At 34.6% G+C, this 21,782-nt stretch overlaps 2 protein-coding genes across 3 annotated transcripts; one reads left to right on the top strand and one right to left on the bottom strand.

Moving 5' to 3' along the window:
- Nucleotides 1-9,840: 9,840 nt before the first annotated feature.
- LOC113717274 (quinolinate phosphoribosyltransferase [decarboxylating] 1a) lies at nt 9,841-14,024 on the bottom strand. Of its 2 annotated transcripts, none has more exons than XM_027242030.2 (10): nt 13,743-14,024; nt 13,426-13,568; nt 12,457-12,590; nt 12,166-12,229; nt 11,989-12,071; nt 11,405-11,488; nt 11,166-11,318; nt 10,900-11,076; nt 10,401-10,468; nt 9,841-10,137 (listed from the first exon to the last, which is right to left on the bottom strand). In XM_027242030.2, the coding sequence occupies exons 1-10, from the start codon at nt 13,799-13,801 to the stop codon at nt 10,041-10,043; spliced, it is 1,062 nt and encodes a 353-aa protein (XP_027097831.1). In that variant the 5' UTR covers nt 13,802-14,024; the 3' UTR covers nt 9,841-10,040. The 2 variants fall into 2 exon arrangements, with proteins under 2 accessions (XP_027097831.1, XP_071926909.1); XM_072070808.1 differs by having other exon boundaries at nt 13,426-13,576; nt 13,743-13,882.
- Nucleotides 14,025-15,328: 1,304 nt separating this feature from the next.
- Nucleotides 15,329-20,295, top strand: LOC113717061 (putative late blight resistance protein homolog R1A-3). The gene is made up of 3 exons (XM_027241709.2): nt 15,329-19,320; nt 19,595-19,703; nt 19,812-20,295. The coding sequence occupies exon 1, from the start codon at nt 15,472-15,474 to the stop codon at nt 19,315-19,317; it is 3,846 nt and encodes a 1,281-aa protein (XP_027097510.1). The 5' UTR covers nt 15,329-15,471; the 3' UTR covers nt 19,318-19,320; nt 19,595-19,703; nt 19,812-20,295.
- The last annotated feature ends 1,487 nt before the right edge of the window (nt 20,296-21,782 follow it).

The raw sequence follows: 21,782 nt of genomic DNA, 5'->3' as shown, positions 1-21,782 counted from the left end.
TGGATGGCCAATTAGATGTAATCTCTAACAAATTTAACGTGCAGTTTGAATGGAGTATAATCGTTTGTATACGAGTAGGCAAGGCTAACCCTTGTTTGGATGACAAATTATCTCAAACAATATTTCGCTTGCATCATAAACACATTTTCTAACCTATCTTCTTATATTTTCAATTGGGTTATTTAGCTCTTGATTGAAAAGTACAAAATTTGTTCCCATCGGTTATTTCCTACTTGCAGAAATACCTATTTACTTTCTTTTAGAGTTGGATTTGGAGAGGAGAAATCTCATATATTATTAACGCCAAAGACCATGAGTTACCAAGCAAATCCATTCACTTAGTTGATTGTTCCTCTTCATCAGGTTTAGATGATAGGAACAAATTATTGATGATTTTATAAAGATATAGAAATATGGTTCTGAATATTTTGAAGACTTAAATGGAAGACAGCCGATTCTTTGTTTACTACGATGTTTAAATAATCTATCTCAATTGTGCTAAGAATTTAACAAAGGGTAGACAAACTTGTGGTTATGAACTTTATACAACCACCAAATTTTCTATACTTGGATATGATAATCAACAAAGAATTCATCAAGGGAAAGAACAAAATTTATCATAGTATATAATAAGCCATTTGATTATTGCAACATGCATTTGAACGTACATATATATGATGCCAATAGTGTTTGATTCTTGATGGTGTTTATTTTATTGAAGGAGCTGAAAAGGAAAGGAAAGGAAACATGGGGCTGAGGGAGATTTGGTAGCTTTATTTAGGCTTTGGGTTTGGTAAGAAGACAACGTCTGCGTCAAGGTATGTGGATTGTGGTGGCAAGCAGCCAAGTTGGTGCCGAAAGATAGTTTATTTCTTTGCATCTAACAGGTAGTAACAGCCCCTCATATTTAACTTTATTTTCTTGGCTTCTTGTTTAATAAACTAGCTCACTGTATAAAATAAAAATTCCAATATGTGACTAATGTTTTGTTTGACAGAAAATATTTGGAGTTTCTTATTTAGCATTATAGGTGAAGCCCACTACTCTCTTTTTTTTTCCCCCCGACAACGATAACATCTGTATAATCGTTGCCAATATTTGTATAACATAATCTATTCTTTTGCTGTGTAAGGGACGGGGAGCCTAAAGATGCAGGTAAACACATATGCAATAACACCTCTTCTAGATTTTTTACACTGCAGGTGGGGTTCGAACCCCCAACTTATAATTTAAAGAGAGGTTTAGTCCTTTTTTTTTTATGACCAATGAACCAAAGCTTAGTGAAGTCCACCACTCTAAACATCAAAAAGTTACATCAACACATCTGAATAGAGAGTGATAAGCCGCCCCTTAGGTATTTTTCTCCGTCTTCATCATCATTTATGAGTCATGTCCATGTGGGGATAGCGATTTCGCAGAATTGGGGAATCCCATTTCCTTTATTTCATAGGTGACTCTTGGTCCAATTAGAGAAATCAATGGCCCTACAAGTATGTATCTTTCAACTGCCTTCAAAAAGGTAATGCTAAAATCCTATTGAAAGCTCCCCACTATTGAGGTTCGCCTAATCCCTCTCCTTGTTTGTCTCCATTTCGCCTTTTTTTCTTAAACATTTTATGCATAATGGAAAGCAAATCCTTTGAATGTGCAAGGTTTAACCATGTCCATTGGAAGATATTCACTTTTGATGAGTGCAACATGTTACCGTATTGACTTGCTTAGTGCCTAAATAATTAACGATTTGAATTTTATGAAAGAAATGAGAAAATGTATAATAGTAATTAATCTTGTAAAAACCGTTTGCCCGTTCTAATAAAACTAATGATAATTATTAGTCTAGTATTTTTTTTTTTACGTACTTCTTACTTCTAAGAAGTTCTTGAAACTTTTCAGGGAACAAGTGATGCATATCTTCTCTTCCAATAATAATGCCCCATAAGAACTAGGAAGGATTTTACTATGCTTTGTGTTTGATATTTTGTCTAGATGATAAAGTGATAGTCTATAATTTCTCCATGATGTGACAAAGCAAGAAATCTACTATCTCAAGTATCTTGTCTCTTTTACAAATTTTCAACTAATCAGTTCATAAATTTCTCGAGTGTAGTGATTGAATTACCTATATGATCATGCAGATTCCAACGTTGCACCGAAACCTTTAGAATTTCATGTAATCTCTCTATTTAGCATTTGATTAGTGTACATAATGATGACAACTTTGGTGGCAGCTATGGGCGGAAAAGAGCAGATCTTAGCTTTGGTAAAAGCGGTCAAGTCACTTTACAAGAAAAGGTTCTTTCAACTCCAAAATTAACTTTTACACGTCTTCGTAAATCACTGTTCAATGCATAATAAACTAATACAATAATCTGTTTCATTTGGAACTTCTTCTTCATGAAAATTTTTTATCTCAATGTTCTTGTCATATGACTAAGTCCATAATTTGTCATGAACGAAAAGATTTTGTTGACGTTACTTATTACTTGCTCGTGTGTGTATGTTTGTCTAAATATTAAATGTAGATACGGGTATGCATATACTTAATTCCATTCGTATAAATAGTTTCTTTACAACCTTTTTTTGGTGAATTAGGAGTGCAGACGATCCGAGTCGAGTCGAGTTTTGATCTAATTGAGCCGAGCCTCCAGTTAATTTTATGAAGCTCGAGCTCGACAAGTTCAAAATGTCAAGTTCAAGGTTAAAAAAAACTATAACTATTTTATTTTTAAAAATAAATAAATAATAATTTTTTCTTAATAAATAATAAACTATTAAAAATATATATAATTTTACTATTAAAATAAAAAATATATATAATCGAACTCGCGAGCTGATAAAAAATATATATATATATATATATATATAACTGACCTCGCGAGCAGCTCGCAAGTCAACGAGTTTAATGTTTTTAAACCCGAATTTAAGTTCGATATTGATTAAGCTCATATACGAGCGGCTCGATTCGTTTGCAACCTACGATGAATCAAAATCCACCCGTCTCTTGGGATTAAAATGGACTGTTACTAGAGAATGATGCATAGTTGCTCCCACTCAACATGCTACATTTTTTTTTTGTTTTTTTGCATCGTGAAAAACAACATGTGGCCCGTTTCATCACTCAACATGCTACATGTGCCTAGTCCTTGCATTTTTTTTTTTTTGGGTTGTAGGAGCTTTACCCATTGGTGATATAATTGTGCTATAACAATAATGTATGCATACATGATGATCCTATAGGACAGAATTTTCTATTTTTATCCAATTTTTAGATTTCGGTATTTCCAAATTAATCAACAATAGTAGTGGATCAAGAAGTTGAAAATCTTACATCCACCAACACCCATCCAAGAATCTAAAATTTCAACCACAAACGAAACAAAGCTTATAAAAAACCATTTCCATTAAAGAAAATTTCAGCATCAATCCAGTTCCAACTAGAAAGGTAAACTTTTACCATCTGGTCTAACTTTTCCACATTGGATGAGTCAGGTGGGCTGCGTATCTTTTATTCTGTCTAGTACATTTCACCTGTATTTTCTTTTTTCCATAAGAAGTATAAATTCAATGAAGTGAAGTTTCAGCTTTCTTTTTTGTTTTTCTCTTTTTAGAAAATCAAAAAAAAAAAAATTCAAAACTCAGCTTCTGTTCCTTTTGTGATGTGCACTTTTAGGTGATAGTATTGAGAAAAAAGCCGAAGTTTGCTGCTGAAGCAATTTGGTATCGACTTATTTATAGTCTTTTAAAAATGACAAGTCATATTAGCTTTCCAGAAACCTTTCTTTGGAGCAGTAAAGCATCATTGGTCGTGGCATGACAAACGCTTTTGCATTTTGTGGATAAAAAAAAAAAAAGACGTTAATTCAAAGTTAATGGTTTTGGATCACAATAATTAAAAAATAAATGAGTTCTAAATTGCATAGTTATTGATGGATTTTTTAATCCATCCAACGAGGCAAACTCCCAGTAGCATACGACTTTTAATGAAAATTTAGAAAACTCTAATGAAGTCTGTTCCATATTATATCTGTACCTTTGAAATGAAAAAAAAGAGCTAAATAGAAAAAAAAAAAAAACACATACAACAATTGGTATGAGGTGACATATAAGTGACAAAATTAAATGCAATCTTGAAAATAATGAACCAAAATAGTCATTTTGAACAATGCACATGCCATGCATGCGACTAATAACAACATTAGAAATTTCCAAATTTCTGTTATAGATTCTAAATTGTTTTTTTTTTTTAATAAAGCTAAAGGGCTAAATTGGGCATAATGATAGATAAGGGACTAAATTGACTAAAACTCAAAAGATGAGAGACCAAAATGATAATTTTTCCAAAAGAAAATAAAAGGTGCCTGTCTACCTAATGGCAACTGAGAAATGTCAACCATCAGTCACGCATGCACCAAAACCCTACAATAAATGTAATACTAGTGAAAAATGTGAGTCTTTTTTTTTTATGTTGTGCACATTTTAAGTTATATTCAATAAAATGATACATTATACATTATATATATATATATATATATATATGAGTAGTTCTTCTTTTCTCTTTCTGTCTTTTAAATTTCACTCCTCTCTTGTTAATAAAAAATAAAAAACGAATATGAGCAGGTGTTTCATTTTCTTCTATTTTTAGTGGGCACTCTTTTTAAAAAAAAAAATAAAAATACTTCACTTTGTATTACTTCAATCGAGATACATAATTTATCATTTGCATGCTTCGCACAAATTTAACCTCACTTTACACGAAACTAACATCGAAAAGACTAATAGAGCTCATGCCCATTGGGTATCTATCATACAAGTTCTTCCTACAAACATATAATTTTTCTCCGGATCAATGCCCTTTTTTCTCTCAGTTGGCCATTTTATCCCTCCTTGTTGTCGGTAGGGGGTTTGAAATATTCTACTTACATTTTTCGTTAAAATTTTCTAAAATATTATAATTTAATTCTCTTCAAACTTTGAGTAGTTTAGTTTCATCTATCTTCGGCCTTGTTGGGAACCCAAATTTTTTGCCAAGTTTGTTTGCTACAAGTTTTTTAAAAACTTTAATTACAGTAACCTCAAAAAATTTCTCAAAGTTTTTAAACTATACACTTCAAAATATTCAAAAACCTACACATTTCAAAAATTTTTTAAAAAACTTCTATAGTAAACTACAGTAAAATTTTAGACAAACTTCCAAAAAACTCACCTTCCAAACAGGCCCTCTCGATCTCCTTCCTTTCCCCAATATAAGACCGGTTGTGAAAATGTTGTACTAAAAAAAAAAATAAAAAATCACTTTTCTTCTTTAATCTCCTCGTTAAAGTCGTTAACAAACAAAGCAATAATGACAACAATCTAGACTAGGAGCCTTCTAACCAATCAATTTTTGAGGGATAACTATTTGTTTCCCCAATCTATTGTAGGGTGGTGCATAGGTAGGCTCGGGCATCTAGAGAGAGGTCAAAACTAGACATCGACTGAAATTGAAGGTTGGCATGCCACTATTATGGATGGCTTCTGCAAAGAATTCCAGCATAAAAAACAGAAGAAAGAAAACTCGTGGGAATGCATATTTACGATATCACATGTAGCCAAGTAGTAATAAATAAACAGTTTTTTTTTTTTTTGGTACATATTCCCTTGCTTCATCTGAATTTTTAATTTATGGTCCCTAATGCGTGAGTCTCGTGAAGAAATCAGACCCGTTTGATAAATAGAGTGACAAATTTAGTAAGTACATATTATTTTAGCCAAACTATATATAATAAATTGTTTGTCATTAACAAAAAATTTTAAAAGATAGATTTCAATAAAGTCATAGGGCGGCGGCTGAATGGATTTCCGGTGGTAAAGTGGCTGCACCATGCCTAGTTTGAACTTTTCTCCCCCTTTTCTAGTCAATCTATGTGGATCATTAGGATAACAATTGCCTCAAAATCAACACTTAATTCTTTTTCTTTACTTTTTGTTTGTCAAAATGATGGTGATATTTCACTAATTACAGCCGACTCGTCGTTGATTGGTGGTTATCCACTGAGAAAGCCACAATTTATGTGCGGTTAATTCTATTGTTGAGCTTATTGTCTAGGAATAACGAGTGGCAATAATAAAAATTATTAAAAAAAAAGAAGAGATAATTATGAAATTATGACAGAGATTGATTTTTTTTTTTTCATTCTGATTTTGAATGAAACAACAACATTATTCCTGTCAAATCTCTTTCACTTGCGAATCAGACTAGATTTTTTTTTTGTTTTTTTGTGTGTGTGGATGAATTGGAATTTATTTGCTGTCAAATCTACCTTATTGGTGGATTATATTAAGATTGAGCTTTCATTGCTGATTCTTCTTTTCTTTCTTTTTAAACGATGGAGATTTTCTCTTGCCTAACATTTTGTGTGAAAATGATGGCCATCCCAGACCCACTTCTCATTTTGGAAGAAGGAAAAGGATTTGCTGATTGACCCGTGAATTCCACAATTTCCAAATACTTGTATAAAAACCAGTTGAAGTCGTGTAGTTGTCCATCAAAATCAACGGGTAATTTTCAAGGTTAACATTGCGGTTTGAAACTCTTCAAAGTTCAAACCTCTTTTTGTGCAGCGTAGTTTTCAGCAGCAAAACTCTCCAATTAAATATCAAGGGCACAATGCCTAAAGTGAATTACTAGATTCTCCAAAATCTAGTACTGATATGGTGATTATATAGCAATGTTCTAGTGTCCCAGAATATCTAATTTAGCCTCATCCAGGTTTTGTTGGGAATTTTGATTGGTCAAAACCAAGGTGCTTGTGGTAGGATCTAGAATCCAACAAAAGTTCTCATTTAAAAAAAATTAAACACATGCTTTTTATATTAAAAAAAATTTAACAGATGAAGAAGGGTGAGATATGGGAAGGTGAAAAGAGGATTAAAATCAATTTTGGTGTTAATTATCAGTATTATTATTTTTCTCGTCAATTGTACTCATCTTAAGTTAAATTGGCTTACGAAGGTAGTATGAGAAAAAGAAAAAAAAAAAAAGAATTATCACCATCTATATTTTAGATATTCTTTTGGTTCTTTCATTTTGGAATCAAAAGAAAATCGAGTTTTTTTTTTAAATTATGTTTATAGTACGAGGGTAGGGGAAGGGTGTGATTTAAGAAGCAAGGAGGAAGGCGATGGATGAATTAGAATTAACGACATCTAATTTTTGAAACCTCGAAATTCTATGAAAATTTTAGATGCAAGCAGAGTTTCATTTCTATGAAAATTAAATTCCATATTCGACTCATTCGATGACAACAAATTCTACTGTACATATCCAGATGTGGATTGAACACAAAGGATACATGTGTGATTATTCAAAAGGTCAATAGTCCTAGAATCCAGATAATATGTTACTTTAATCTGGTCAAAAAAAAAAAAACCTAGAATTCAACTAAAATTTGTGACAAATGAAGAAAAAGTCGAATCCGAAGTCCCGTCACCCATGCTCCCTGCTTCTCTTTTGTCATACATTTACGTCATTGAAAACTTCACATCAGTCAGAGGTAAATAATTTTCGTATCCTACGGAAGAAGAAGAAACTACTTCTAGGTTCATGAAATTATTCAGCTGTAATTATCAATCTACCGACCAATTTCTCTGTTTTTCTGCGGGAGTAAAACTACCAATTTGCTACCTAATTGACTGCTACCATTAGCTTGAATTCTGGTAGAAGAATACAGTAGAAAACTACATACATGCCTCTCTTAGTTCAAAAGAGGATCCAATCCTTTTGTATCCCGTGAAAAGAAAAAAGTAAAAATTTGTGAACACCTTGACCTTAAAAAAAAAAAAAAAAAATTGCTTTTAGAGGAGGGAGTAGAGGAATTTGTACACATTGACTTAAATCCAAATAACTAAAAATAAAGGTCCTAACTTACAAAAATTAAATATTCTTGTATGCAAGTCAACTATTTTGTCCGGTATAGTCTAAGGTAGCATGCTTTTATCCTCAAATTCCCCACCCTTCTGCCCCCCCAACCCAAAAAAAAAAGAGAGTTAAACTACATCCAAGTTTTTTTTTTTTTGGGTCTTTTTTGGGTTGTTTCTGCAAAATAAGAAGAGAATAGTAATTTATTGGAAATAAATGGGTTTTATTTTTCCAATCATCTTTCAATTTTTTTTAAAGATTAATTAGTCCAAGAAACTTCATATAAATACATCTAATCTGCTTGATATATATATATATATATATATATATATATATATATATATATATATATATATATATTCCAAGACTTTAATGTGGTTGGTTAGGTGCTTGAGTGCATTGCACGAACTCGAAACCTTTCACTACCTTGACCAGAAAGAATACTAGAAAAGTGAAATATGTTGGCAGCACCAACACGTAAAAGTGAGAGGAAACTTAAGGACGACTAAAAAATGGGTAGAGTCCTATTGGCTTTTCACTCGAGAGAGGTGTGCAGAACCAGGTCAAGATTTCCGATTTCCCCACCAACACGAATAGATTCCTCTCCCCATACACAATCTATATGGACTGGTGACCAGAAAATTCATATGGGTTGCTTCCTTTTTGCCCAAAAAGCAAGCTACTTTGAAGGAAAAGGTTGGCAATTTTATATACCAAGTGGATATAGAAAATTTTGGGGCATGTTCCAGCCCAGAAGCATGCCTGAGAATTCTTTCGTTCCTGGTTCCATCTGGAACCAAATTCTTGTGCCCTTTTGATTTTACTGTTGAGAGGATCGAACGAGCAAGAAATTATTCGGCTTGAGGCCTTGAATGTCGAATCCCACCGGCCACTGAGGTCTCATTTAATCGCTTATAAAGGGAGGAGGATGGATCCGGAGTGCTAGAGGTTTTTAAGCAGTGTCAATATTTTGGAAAGCAGGTAAAAACCAGGGAGTCAAAAGATTTGCCAATTGTGTCAAACAGTAGCTTTTAGGTCATAGAGCAGGTAATTTTGGTGGTTGAAGATTTCCCAGCAGAAGCAATATGGATTTATTACTGCAATTGGCTGCTCTGACTTGGGCCTATATAAAGAAGGCTAGAAGCATGCTAATCAAGAAATGAACATAGGCCTGCAACTTGGATGGAAATAAGTTAAACTGACTCCGGTATTAACTTGCATTCATTTCAAAGCTACAAAAATGCAGCTTTTCGTTTCTATGCGGTGTTTTAGGCACCATCTGTTGTACTATTAATTAAACCCCCAGGCCATTTACTACTCGCCTACTCAGAAAAATCCAAATGACCTGGCTTTTACAAAACATGCAAATCAGTACAGTACCTGAGGGAAGTATCTAACTTTTTTGCTCACTTCAGAACTTGCTCAAGCATTCAACATAACATTACCATGCATATACTTACCGATCTTTAATTTATATGGTCCCGGGGTTTTAGATTTTAAAGACTAATCTCACTTTTCGACACCTACTGGCATCTCATTTCTCAAATTGGGCTCATCCATGAGCCTGCTTTGCATGTTCTGATGCATTTACTTTACAGGATTCTTTACAATCTGAGCCATTCTTTACAGAGAACCAGTACAAAGTGCTACTTCGTATTGAGCAGTGATTCCCATGTCCAGGCTTCATTTAGTAAACCATAACCACACCTAATGAGCCAATGAATATGTTGAACTGAGTTGTAGGAATCCTAGTAAGTAAAAAAGAGTGCCAATTTCATGATAATTGACCAACTGATTAGCAGAAACTTGCGATGATCCTTTAAAGGCCTTACTCCTCTTGTGAGTTGCTAGGATTCCCTGATCGCAACACAAGTTTTTCCCTCTCATACTCGTATCAAACTTGCGAGGATGCAAAGCCATTTTTGGTTGCCAAGAATCAAGTATGAGCAAGTGCTGTTAGATTTAACACAGAAGAGTTCACATTGGAACAATTCTACAACAATGTTTTATAATCTAACCTGATGATGTATGTTACGCTACAACAAAATATGACTCACCCTGGGAATATTGCAATCCGTCGTCCCCAGAACTTTAGTTACTGAACTTGTAAACCAAAAAAAAAAAAAAAAAACTGCAAGCATTCTCATCCTCGTTTTGTACGCCGGCTTACTTCTAGCGCAAGCTCTGTATCGATCTTCAGGGAAATGTCGAGTGCTTTCACAGAATGTGTTAGTGCACCACTGCAGATATAAACAAATTACAAGTTATCCATCAGATGTTAAGTTGGTTTATTTAGTAGAGGAAAAAGAAGATCAAAAGATTAAAAGCCTCCAAAGCATTCTACTTTTTTCCACCCCATGAAACAGCTGAGATGAAACCCAAGTACATGTCCATAATGAAGAAATTTGCACAGGTCTGTCTACCGTCCGACGTGTTTTTTGATCCTTTGGCATTCAGCTAACTTTGAAATGAATGAGCTAAACTCTTAAGAGCTCAGAATTACCTAGAAATATACATTACGCCAGTTTGTCCAATCTTGTGTACAGTCTCAAGAGTCACATTCCCAGATGCCTGCCAATCATCAAGCCAATAAACTTTACATGGTTCTTCGCAGCAAAAGATATGACAATAGTGATCGAAAATCCATGGCATAAGTAAAACATAGTCTTCAGGCATCCTAAAAGATACTTGAGAATTCATAACATTTTCCTCCATTATATGATACAAAAGCAAGCCAGAATATTGATTTCAGACAACATAATGAAGGATCACGCTGTACCAACAACTAAAAAGGGTTACCCTCAACAACATGTCAACCCCTTGAAAAATGAAAATTGTATCTCTGCTTCCCTCAAGCAGGAAAGTTTTTATTAGAGGCTTTTCACCAAAGGAAATTGAACTTCTGCAAGTAGATTTTAGCAAATCTAGAGACACACCCACCAAAAAGTAGACTGGACATTGAATAGTCAAAACTAGATAATCAAGTTCAGGGATAAAAGTACCTCAGTCTCAAATCTTCCGCTAATGAGCTCAACAGCCTCTTTGAGCATGGTTACATCTATATCCCCATGAGGTAGAGGGACAACCATGTTATCCAGCATTATCCTAGTCAAGGATGTCTTTGACTGAGAAGCATAATCCAACGCCTCATTCACCTCTTCAAGTGTCCTAGTTTCAACCTTTAAGCAAAAAGCAATCCTTCATTCATTTAGAGCATATGACACAATTTCATTGTCTTATATTTCAATTAAAAGTGAAGGAATATCACCTCAACTCCCATTTGAATATTATTACTTGCCAAGTACTGGTCAACAGATTTTAGAGCATTAGTGACACCACCAGCAATGGATATGTGATTGTCTTTTATCATCACCATGTCAAATAAACCCATTCGGTGATTCTGGCCACCACCTATCAATACCTGTAAAGGTGAGATGGAGGTCAGAAAAAACTCATGCAAAAATGTGATGTATGGCAAAAGCATAGAGGAAGAGAAGTGATCTACACCGCCCATTTATCCACCAAACGTAAACCTGGAGCTGTCTTTCTTGTCTCTAAAATATATGCAGGGTGTGCAGCATCTGCCATGGCCTACAAGGTGTCAGATAATATCAAATCCAATCACCAAAAAAAAAAAAAAGAAAAGAAAAGCACTTCTCATACTGTTACAGCAGCCGCCATCATCAGTTTCAAAATATTCTAAACAAAATTTTCCAACAACAAATGAGCAGCAGCCACTGGCAGCAAAGCTCTTCACTGGAATAACTATGGACTCAGCCTTTCACACTAATTAGCCAGTATGGTTGAACAACTAGAAATACAAAAAGAATTATGTATAACATGTAATCGACACTTAAATTTGAACATATTTGCTCGTATTAACTCCATCTGATAACGCATAATACTTATGTCTTAGAAGATAGTTTTGGCATAGCTCAGAATCATCTAACCCTTAAGGCATTCTTCAGTTATTGGTATGAATCCACATGCATCAAATTTGAATTGACCCAAGAACAACAACAAAAGGCAAAAACTGCTAATTCTTGTCATCAACATTCCAGTATTATTTAAACCACCACAAAGTAAAATACCTTAGTTAGGGTTGCTATTCCACTCATCCTCTGCATAAAATTTAGTACAACCCTTTCAGCTACAACAATGCTGTGAGCCCTCCCTGAAATATGTAGACAAGGGGAAGACAAGAAAAGTTAATTCAAATGGCTAACATAGTTGTTCCACTCAAGGATAGGAACCTCAGATTTCATTACCATGTACTTTGCCAAATTGAAGGCCTTTATGGATTTTGTCACCATCCTTTCTGGACCAATCCACCTAATATCAAAAGGCAAATGAGAACAAAATTTTATACATGAATTAATTTCTCAAACCAAAAATTTCATTTCATAGCAAATATCATAAACCACCATACTTCCATGTATGTAAAGCTGTAGCCTTGTAATAGATTGAGGCTAAACAAAACCTAATGCATATGAACTTCCTGATTTTATCACTTCAACCAGCCAAACCAAGGCAAAACTTAATGTAAAACGTGTCGATACCTTCAGGGTGTGGTCAACCTCATTGAATACCATTTCAGCAAGGGCAATTCCAGCTATAATGCCATCCTCCTTTGCCAGAAAATGAGCTTCTACTTCCATATCCACTGGAATTGTTGCCTTACAAGTCACATCCCCTAAATTTGGAATGACACAACACAGCCTCATGAGTTTAACCATGAAATTTTTTAATGCAACACTTTACAATTAGAATTGCTATGAAATACAAGTAAATGAATATCACCCAGATTATACTCTGAAGAGTAAGGACTATTATGCCCAATAAGAACAATTGAGATGTATTAAATCCTGAGTTGAGGTCATCACAATTATACTGCTTGTTTACCTCCAAACAAATAGCTTTAATGTTCACTTGCTTCCCTCCAAATTCTACGCATCAGCCTAAAACCAATACATTTTCCTTAGTTGAATCTAATTATAAAAGTTATCACTACCAAAACTATTCAGATTGCTACACTGTGTGTGAGCTTCCTGCCTTGCTTTCCTTTCGCTGTTTATTCAAGAGTTTTTATTACTTTCTGCTTGTCATGATAGTTTCAACTTATTCCTTAATTTCTGGATATGACTTTGGAGTCGATAGTTATAGCTTAAAGCCCCAATGCATACTGAAGGCCCGTAAAATTTGCGCATGATTTTCCTTTTTTATCAATCTTCTACAAACTGCTCATGATGATATCCCAGAAATTAATACTGAACAGGCTCTAAAATTAAAAAAAAAAAAATTGAGTTCTTTATGCCATAAAGACTCCAGCTTTTTACCACAATCTCTATGCCAAATCAACTAAAACTTGAGCTACAGAGCATATTGCAGCACTTGATATTATCAAGTCCAAAAGTCTAAAAAAGGGCATAAACATTAAAATCCAACGTTATTTCCATGTGCCTAATCTATACAATTGGACTAAAAGATTGAAAATGAATTAACATAAGAGGTCAATAAAATTAAATCACCTAGGTCACCAGCATCTTCAGATAGGGCAAGTTGGATAACTCCCTTCAAATCATAAGTGGGATGTGCAGGAGGCTTGACTCCTAACGATGCAGCTGCAATTCCTGTATTCTTGGTAGCTATTGCTGACATTTTTACGACATACCTGCAAATCTTTTCATCGCCTATGAGACAATTCTTAACCAAAAGGCAAGCCCACAAAATTTCTATCACAAACAAACAAAACCCACGAATTTAAAATGGAAAACAAAGCCAAAAATTTTTTTAAAAAAAAACTTTCCTTGGGTGGAAGGAATTGAAAGCTAGGGGAAAACGTTACCTTGGAGCTGATACTGATGGAGGGTAAACTAATGAAGGAAAAGGAAAAGCTTTAAGCATTTGAGATTTGGTGTATCTTGGGGGAATTCTTGTTAAGATTCCAGTGAGAAGTGCACAAATTAGTGCACCAAATTAGGAGAGTTTTAACTGTTTATCATTTCAAGAAAGCTCCTTTCGGCATATTCTCAAATTCCTGGCGTAACATGGGTCGGATTATGATATTTGCAAATGTGGGTCAAGTCATACTCTCTAATAAAAGACGATTAATAGGTTATGATTATATAAAAAAAAACGATTTTTGCCTTATAATTGTACATGGGTCGGATTATGATATTTGCAAATGTGGGTCAAGTCATACTCTCTAATAAAAGACGATTAATAGGTTATGATTATATAAAAAAAAAGATTTTTGCCTTATAATTGTACAAAATTATCAAAGAAATCCTCAAGATAAGTGATTGACAATCTCTTTGCAAACAAATCCATTAAGGTTTTAGATTATCTATAAAAGTACTATCAACAGCATCAAACATTAATCTATTATGAGAATTTATTTTCCCTTTTACTCTTTTGATTTTCTAGTCTCATATTTCTTGCTTACATATTCTAGAATATTTGAGGCGTATTCAAGGTACAAAGTTTCATTATTATAGAATTTTCGAATAACTTCCATGAGTTTTCTAAATTATCTAGAATTTCAAAATTTTATTATATTTCTTGTGCAAACTAATGACACAAAAAATTATTAATAGGCTTTTCAACCTTGTAATTCCTAATTAACAAACCATATCAGCTAAGTTTTTAAAAGCCAAGGAATTAATTAGGTTTGCTTATAAAAACAAAATGATTCACAAGAAAAGGATAATATTAGAAATCAAAATGTATTCTCTATCCACAAATAAGTCTTTTAATAATATATTTTACAGTGAGTTGATAATAACGTTATAATAAATAGGTTAAAACTAAAGAAGGCAAGTGATTTTTATAAAATTCAGAGGTGCTAAGTGATACCGTCACAAACTTTTAGGGGGGTTTTTGCAATCATCTCTAAAGAAGGCAAGTGATTTTTATTAACTTCAGAGGTGCTAAGTGATACCGTTACAAACCTTTAGGGAGGTTTTTGAAATAATCTCTAAAGCTAATCAGGAACTCATCTTTAAACTTTAACTAGTAGCACTATTTTTTTGGCTTTTTTTTTTTTTTTTAAGTGGGTGTTCGGACCTTTAGCTCAATTAATTTCATTATGTCCTGACCCCGCTCCTTAAGAGATTCGAGACGATAGAAGAGTCAGAATCGACCACATGACCTGGGTCTGATGAGGTTATCCCATAGCCAGCCAACTTGTGCCCGAGAGGCCCATTTTTTTGGCTTTAAACTCTCATAGTCGTCGTCTTTTGTAACTTTAATAACTAGTAGCACTATATATTTTTGGCCTTAAACTCTCAAAGTTGTCGGCAATTACTTTTTTCTCGTAGCCAAAGTCTTTCTTTACACAACCTTTCCTATCCTATAAACAAGATAAAAAGCTTCAAGCCTTTCAAATCATGAGTCAAGGCGAACCCCAGCAATTATTGGGCATATGGTATATTGAGATGCACGTTATTGCATAACGACTTTCCCATCACCTTATCTGTAGTATTTCCACACAGTCGTCTCTGCATAATTTCTCAACAAAAGTGTAACTATCTGTATTGAAATTTTTGGGACTGAAAGAAGAACAAAAAACAGGAATGGTGGTTCATACTTGTGTTGATTCTGCTATTGAACAGCTCTCAAAGCTGTTGGCTCTATCCCGCTTGACTTCTACTAATATGGAGAATCAAATCAAGGGTCTTCTGCTGGAATTAAAATTTGTTAAAATGTTCTTTTGCTGCTTGGAAACCTTCACGGCCGCTGACGATCAAGAAACCATGAGGGATGGGTCTATTGAGCTGAAAAGAGCTCAAGCTACACTAGAAGCAGCAAGCTCTGAATTATATCAAGCTGGTTTTTTTGCAAGCTTTGGACTAGATATCGAAGACTGGCAAACTTTGGTGTCTAATTTGCTACAAATTGTTAAGGGCTTCAAGCCAGAGGTAAGAAATATTTGTTCTGGTGTTGTAGTTAATCACTCTTGGAACTCAAAATCAAAGCTTAGTTACACAAATGAGGAGATCCTTGAATTCACGGATTCCATCCTTGTGAATTTGGAGAGACTGTTATCAGTTGTCACCGGCGAGAACATTGTCCCTGATGTGAAGAAGCAAATGGAAGCCCTTGCAGCGAAGTTAAAGTTCACTAGAGATTTCCTTGACTTCACCATAAAAAGACGTGGGAGATCATATGACGAACTTGAAGATTTCTTGACAATGTTTCATGCTTGGACTAAAACTGCTGCCTGCTTGTCACTTCTGTATTGGGTGGAGGTGGATTCTACTGATGAAAACATGGCTCATTGGATGAATGCTATGCTTTCTGCTAGAGTACAAGAGATAATGCCGTCCACTCCAAGTGATGTACAGATGTATCTTGGTCTCCTTAAATCTTCAAAGATATCTCGAGGCGATGCCCTTCTAGTGGATGACATCATTGCAAGATTTGTTGGATTTCTACCCCTGGAAAATCTTGTGGATTGTGTCGAGAGGGATGACATTGTAGCCGTTCGTGATGGGCTGATTTTCTTGATTTCATTCCTCATGGATGCACCGAAGGAATCACAGAGCGGAGCAGCCCGGAGAACTGTGTTCTTGAAACCAATTGAAGCAGCCAGGAGAAAGGCGTTCTTGAGAAAAATTGAAGCAGCCATCAGTAAGTTAACAAATCTCATCTTCCTGAGAGACAATTCTTTTATTCCTTGGTTCCTGGAAAAGATTCTCAAGATAATGATTCAGGCCAAAAAGCATCATGTTCGGATGCCAAAGTCATCTGCGTCTAATTGTCCCAAGACTGATGGAAGGGGATTTGTTCATTCCCTCTTGATAAATCTGGAGGAAATGATGAAAAGCAATGCTGCCAATTTTATCCTTTTTGCAAAACACAAAGTTGCGGCAATCCATAGGGAACTTCATTCCCTTTCTCTTATGCTTAAGGATATAATGGATTTGCAGAACGAGCATAAGAGTCAGGAGTTAAATGGTTTTTGGGCACAGACTATTGATGTGGCCTACCGGGCAGAAGGTGTCATCCGCGCGTGTTCAATTGTGGATAGGCCTATTTGGTATCATTTGATATGTCTTTCTGACGTCCTGGAAGGAATCAAAGTTATCAAAACTACAGTTGAAAAAAAGGTTAAAAGAGAGGAGCACACATCAAGCAACAGAAGTTCTACTTCTAGCGCTGAGACAAGCGTCAATCGAATCCCATTATCATCAAGAACTTATAGTTTTGGATCTTATGAAGTTTTGGGCTTCAATGATGAGGCAGATGCAGTTATTAATCTACTCAAAAGAGGATCAAATGAGCTTTCGGTTGTCTCCATAGTCGGCATGCCTGGAGTAGGTAAGACAACACTTGCGAGGATAGCATACAATGATCCTTCGGTTCAATTGCACTTTCATAAACTTGCATGGTGTCCTGTTTCTGAAACATACAGAAGTAGGGACTTGTTGCTTGACATTGTCAACTGCATTACTTCAGTTGAAGATGTAGATCTATATGATATGAGTGATGAAGATTTAACAGATCTAATCAGGAAAAGTTTATTGCGACAGAGATACCTTGTTGTTATAGATGATATCTGGGAGATGGGAGCTTGGGATTCTATTAGACAGTCACTTCCAAGAGATCGAAATGGCAGCAGAATTGTCTTAACAAGTCAAAATCATAATCTAGCTTTGCAAACTGGTCTTGCTTACAATACTCATCTTCTTTCTCCTTTCACTGATGAAAAAAGCTGGAAATATTTGGAAGAAATGCTATTCCACACCCACGGTTGCCCTGACAATCTATTAGATGTTGCAAAGAAAATTGCAAGGAAATGTAAAGGACTACCTCTGGCGATTGTTGCAATTCTGGCTCTCCTTCAAAAGGAAGAGAGGAATCTTGATATTTGGGGACGAATTGAAGAAAACTCAAATCCAGGCATTGCTAGCAAAGGGTACAGGGAAATTCTAGAACGAAGCTACAAGCATTTACCTGACCATTTGAAGCCTTGCTTTCTATATTTTGGTGCCTTTCAAGCTGGTAAGGCAATTAGTGCCCAAAAGTTGACCTTGCTATGGGTTGCAGAAGGATTCATGCGAACAACTGAAATGGGGGGAATGGAGAGCTTAGAAGTTTTGGCAAATGACTACTTGATGGAGCTCATCAATCGTAGCTTGGTAGATGTCACTGAAAGAAGTTCTGATGGTGGGATAAAAGCATGCCGACTTAATGATCTATTGCACGATTTCTGCCTGGAAAAAGCTCAAGAAGACAAGTTCTTGCACATTGATTGGTCTGATATTTCTCATGGCTCCTCAAGTCGAGTAAAGCATTACCCTTACCGGTTAAGCATTCATTCTAAATGGGAAACTTTCGGTAAGCCAAAGCCTGTTGGTCAATATCTCTACTCACTACTGGTCTCCTCTGAAATTAGAAGGAATCAATCCTATTTAAAATCTGTTGCCTTTCAGTATTTTCATAGCTTTAAACTCCTTCACATCTTGAATTTGGAAGGCATCTACTTGGATTTATCTTTTCCTGAAGTAATCATATCAATGGTTCATTTAAGATACTTAGCAATCCAAGGTAGTTTTACGGCAATTCCATCATCAATAGCCAATCTTTGGAATCTAAGAAGCATTGCTGTGAAAGGATTACAACCCTTGATTTGTTTACCAGAAACAATTTGGACGATGAGAAATTTGAAACATGTGCATGCAAGTGAAAATGCTGTTATCTCTCTGGATGATCTTGAGCTTGAGTATTCATCTATGTTAGTGAGTAACATGAAAACCTTTTCCACATTAGCTCTTCATCATGTAGCAGATCCTGAGAAGGTGTTAAGAAGGTTAAGTGGACTTCAGAAGCTCAAATGTATTGTTTCATTATCACAGCTGTGTTGTGATAACGAGAATCAGTTTCCAGCTTTGGCCTACCTAGAAAATCTCCAGGCACTAACATTGTATACTCTCGGTTATGAAGGTCTAGCGTCTTGCAGTTGGATGCAGAATCAATTTCACACATTTGCTTTTCCCTCAACTCTTAAGAAACTGACCGTGTATAAATTGGGACTGCCTTGGAGGGCAATGTCAATAATCAGGCAGCTACCCAAACTCGAGGTTCTCAAATTACGAGAAGAAGCTTTTAGGGGTAAAAGATGGGACATGACACCGGAGGAGGAGGAATTTTGTAACCTCAAATACCTGGAACTGTCAAATTTAAACCTTCGACAATGGTCTGTCGCCTATGATCCCTTCCCATGCCTTGAACAACTTGTTGTGGGAGATTGTTACAGACTCGTGGAGATCCCCCATTGTTTTGAAAGAGTTACAACCCTGCAGATGATTGAGTTGTGTCGATGCAGCGATAGAGTCAAAAGCTCGGCTGAGGTGATCCTCAAAGAACAACGGGACTGGGGCAACTATGAACTTGAACTTCTCATCTCAGATTCATAGGAGGTTATTAATCTCAATTTCAATCTTCATCTCATTATGAGTTTATGACTTTCCTAGCTAACGAGGTGCATAGAACATGCTTGGTTGATAAATAAACTGAATGGTAGTTTATTAAATTTGATTCCTTGACAAAATCATTTCGAACTTGCCACTTGTTTCATCTAATATCATACACGACCATTTACTTGACATCTGAGTGAGCATTCTTAAACTAGTTGTATTAATGGAATTCACGTTCTACTATTCTGTATCATCGATATCTTTCTTTTGCTTTCAGATGCTTGAAATGGAAATTCTCAGCCGAAGGTCCAGTTTGATAAAACAAAACTTGTAAGAAACATTTCTTCTTGTTCCAATTCCAGAGCTGAGTGGCTCTGTTGATTCAGGTATCCCTATTTATCAACTGTCAATTTGCTTGAATGGACATGGAATTCAGGTTATGCACTCAAATATGAACTTCTCTTCTGATAAAATCTGCACCTTGATATTGACAGGCAATGGCAGGTGAGGGGCTGTGAAATGAAACTGAAGTGGCAAATCCAAAAAGTTAGTTTCCTGTTGAACATGTATGGTTCTGTTTTGGGCCTTTCCAATCATGCTTAACTTCTATGAAGAGGCTAATACAGAGCCTAATACCATTCAATTCAAGAACGGTTCCACAAGAATAATATTGAAGACTTACAAAGAGCCCCTAACACCATTGAATTCAATCTTTTATGACAGTTCTTGAATTGAGTGATATTAGCCATTATGGGCTCTCAGTAGTTTTGTAACTTCTGCTGATCTTGATTTGTTTGCTGGAGGTTGTTTTTATCAAGATGTGCTAAAATTAAAGAAAAAAAAAATTATAGCAGGAGATCAACTTTTGGTACCATAATTTCATAACAAGACTTGTTTAGTGACAAGTCTTCTCCATTATTATGTATAGTTATAAAGCTCAAAATTTATGATTGAATGGAGCGAGAGATGTTGTTTGTACATTGTCAGTACAAAGATTAATCCATAGAATTTTATTGGCCAAATTTTAAACCTTACACATCCGAAAATGAAAGTTTTTTCAAGTATAAGATTAATTTCCTTAGAACTATAAATAAGATTAATCAAGTCCAACACTCTTGTATTCAAACTCATGTACTTATTTTTAATAAAATTGAAATTGTAGTTAAACTTGATTTGCTTATTTATTGAGTTGAATTTAGACGAGTTTTTATCTAGTTGAACTCGAGTCGCTTGGATTATATATATATATATATATATATATATATATATATATATATTTCAAGTTTTGTACTAATTGAACCCAGTTCTAATTGATTTTGAAAATTTGTCGTTCACCCTTTAATTTGATTTGTTGGCAAATAAAATTTGAGCAAATTCTTACCAAGTTGACTCAACTCGGGTATCAAGTAGATTAATTCGTCTTTTAAATCTAAATTTACCACCAGTTTATTAGATTTAAGAATTAAGTATCTCTCACATTTTTTCAGAAAAATTCCTTTTCACAGATTCTTAAATATGTAATAGTGAGCATTATGTAATTAATAGATTTCGCCCACCAAAAAGTTTGAATAGCGAACGTAAATACATAGATGGTGAAAATTTTGTTGATTGCCCATCTTCTGTTGTGTTTTGTACATTCTTGTGCTTAACTGGATAAGAGGGGAGAAATGGAATACTTTATCCCAATGGATTTTTTTTTGGTTGGCTTCCTATTCCACTTTTTATTATATTAATCATTTTTTTGTATGCAAACATCCCATTTTAATTATTTTTACTTCTTTAAATTTCAATAACTATTGACGGGATAAACTAAAAAATTTTATAGATAAAAAAAATATATCACAGAAAAATATATCACTTATTTTTTAGTCTATTGCATTCTATATTTTAACCCGTTGGCAGTTATTGGAACGTAAGAAAGCAAAAATGAATTAAAATAAGAATATTTGTGAAAAGCGAAAACAATAATACAGTAAAAGATAGGACATGCCGTGGGAACTAGAACGAAAATGGGACAAAAGATCCAGTCGATGTGTTTATGTAGTATTTTCAAATCATTCCTCTTCTCATACTCAGCGACGGAGTCAGGATTTTATTTATAGGGAGCCAAAATTTTTCTAACAAAATTTTTTTAATATGCTATGTTCAAAATGATTTTCATTCATTTAAATATATGACATTTAAAACATCAAATATTAACTTTAATTATAAAGGCACGTAAAAAATAAGTAAATTTTTTGAAAAAAATTAATTTAAAAGTGGCTAATTCATATATATATATATATAGAAATTATCATAATATAAACTAAAATTATAAAAAAAATTGAGGGATCCAACTTTATTGTGTATATATATATATATATTTACACAATATAAATTAAAATTTTCAAAACTTACGGGGTTACGGCCCCATCAGCCCCCTTGACTCCATCATTGCTCATAGTTGAAAATAGGAAGCAAGAAAA

This window comes from Coffea arabica, chromosome 11c (assembly GCF_036785885.1).
Source record: "Coffea arabica cultivar ET-39 chromosome 11c, Coffea Arabica ET-39 HiFi, whole genome shotgun sequence".
Taxonomy (NCBI): domain Eukaryota; kingdom Viridiplantae; phylum Streptophyta; class Magnoliopsida; order Gentianales; family Rubiaceae; genus Coffea; species Coffea arabica.
This window is presented reverse-complemented; position numbering and strand designations above follow the sequence as displayed.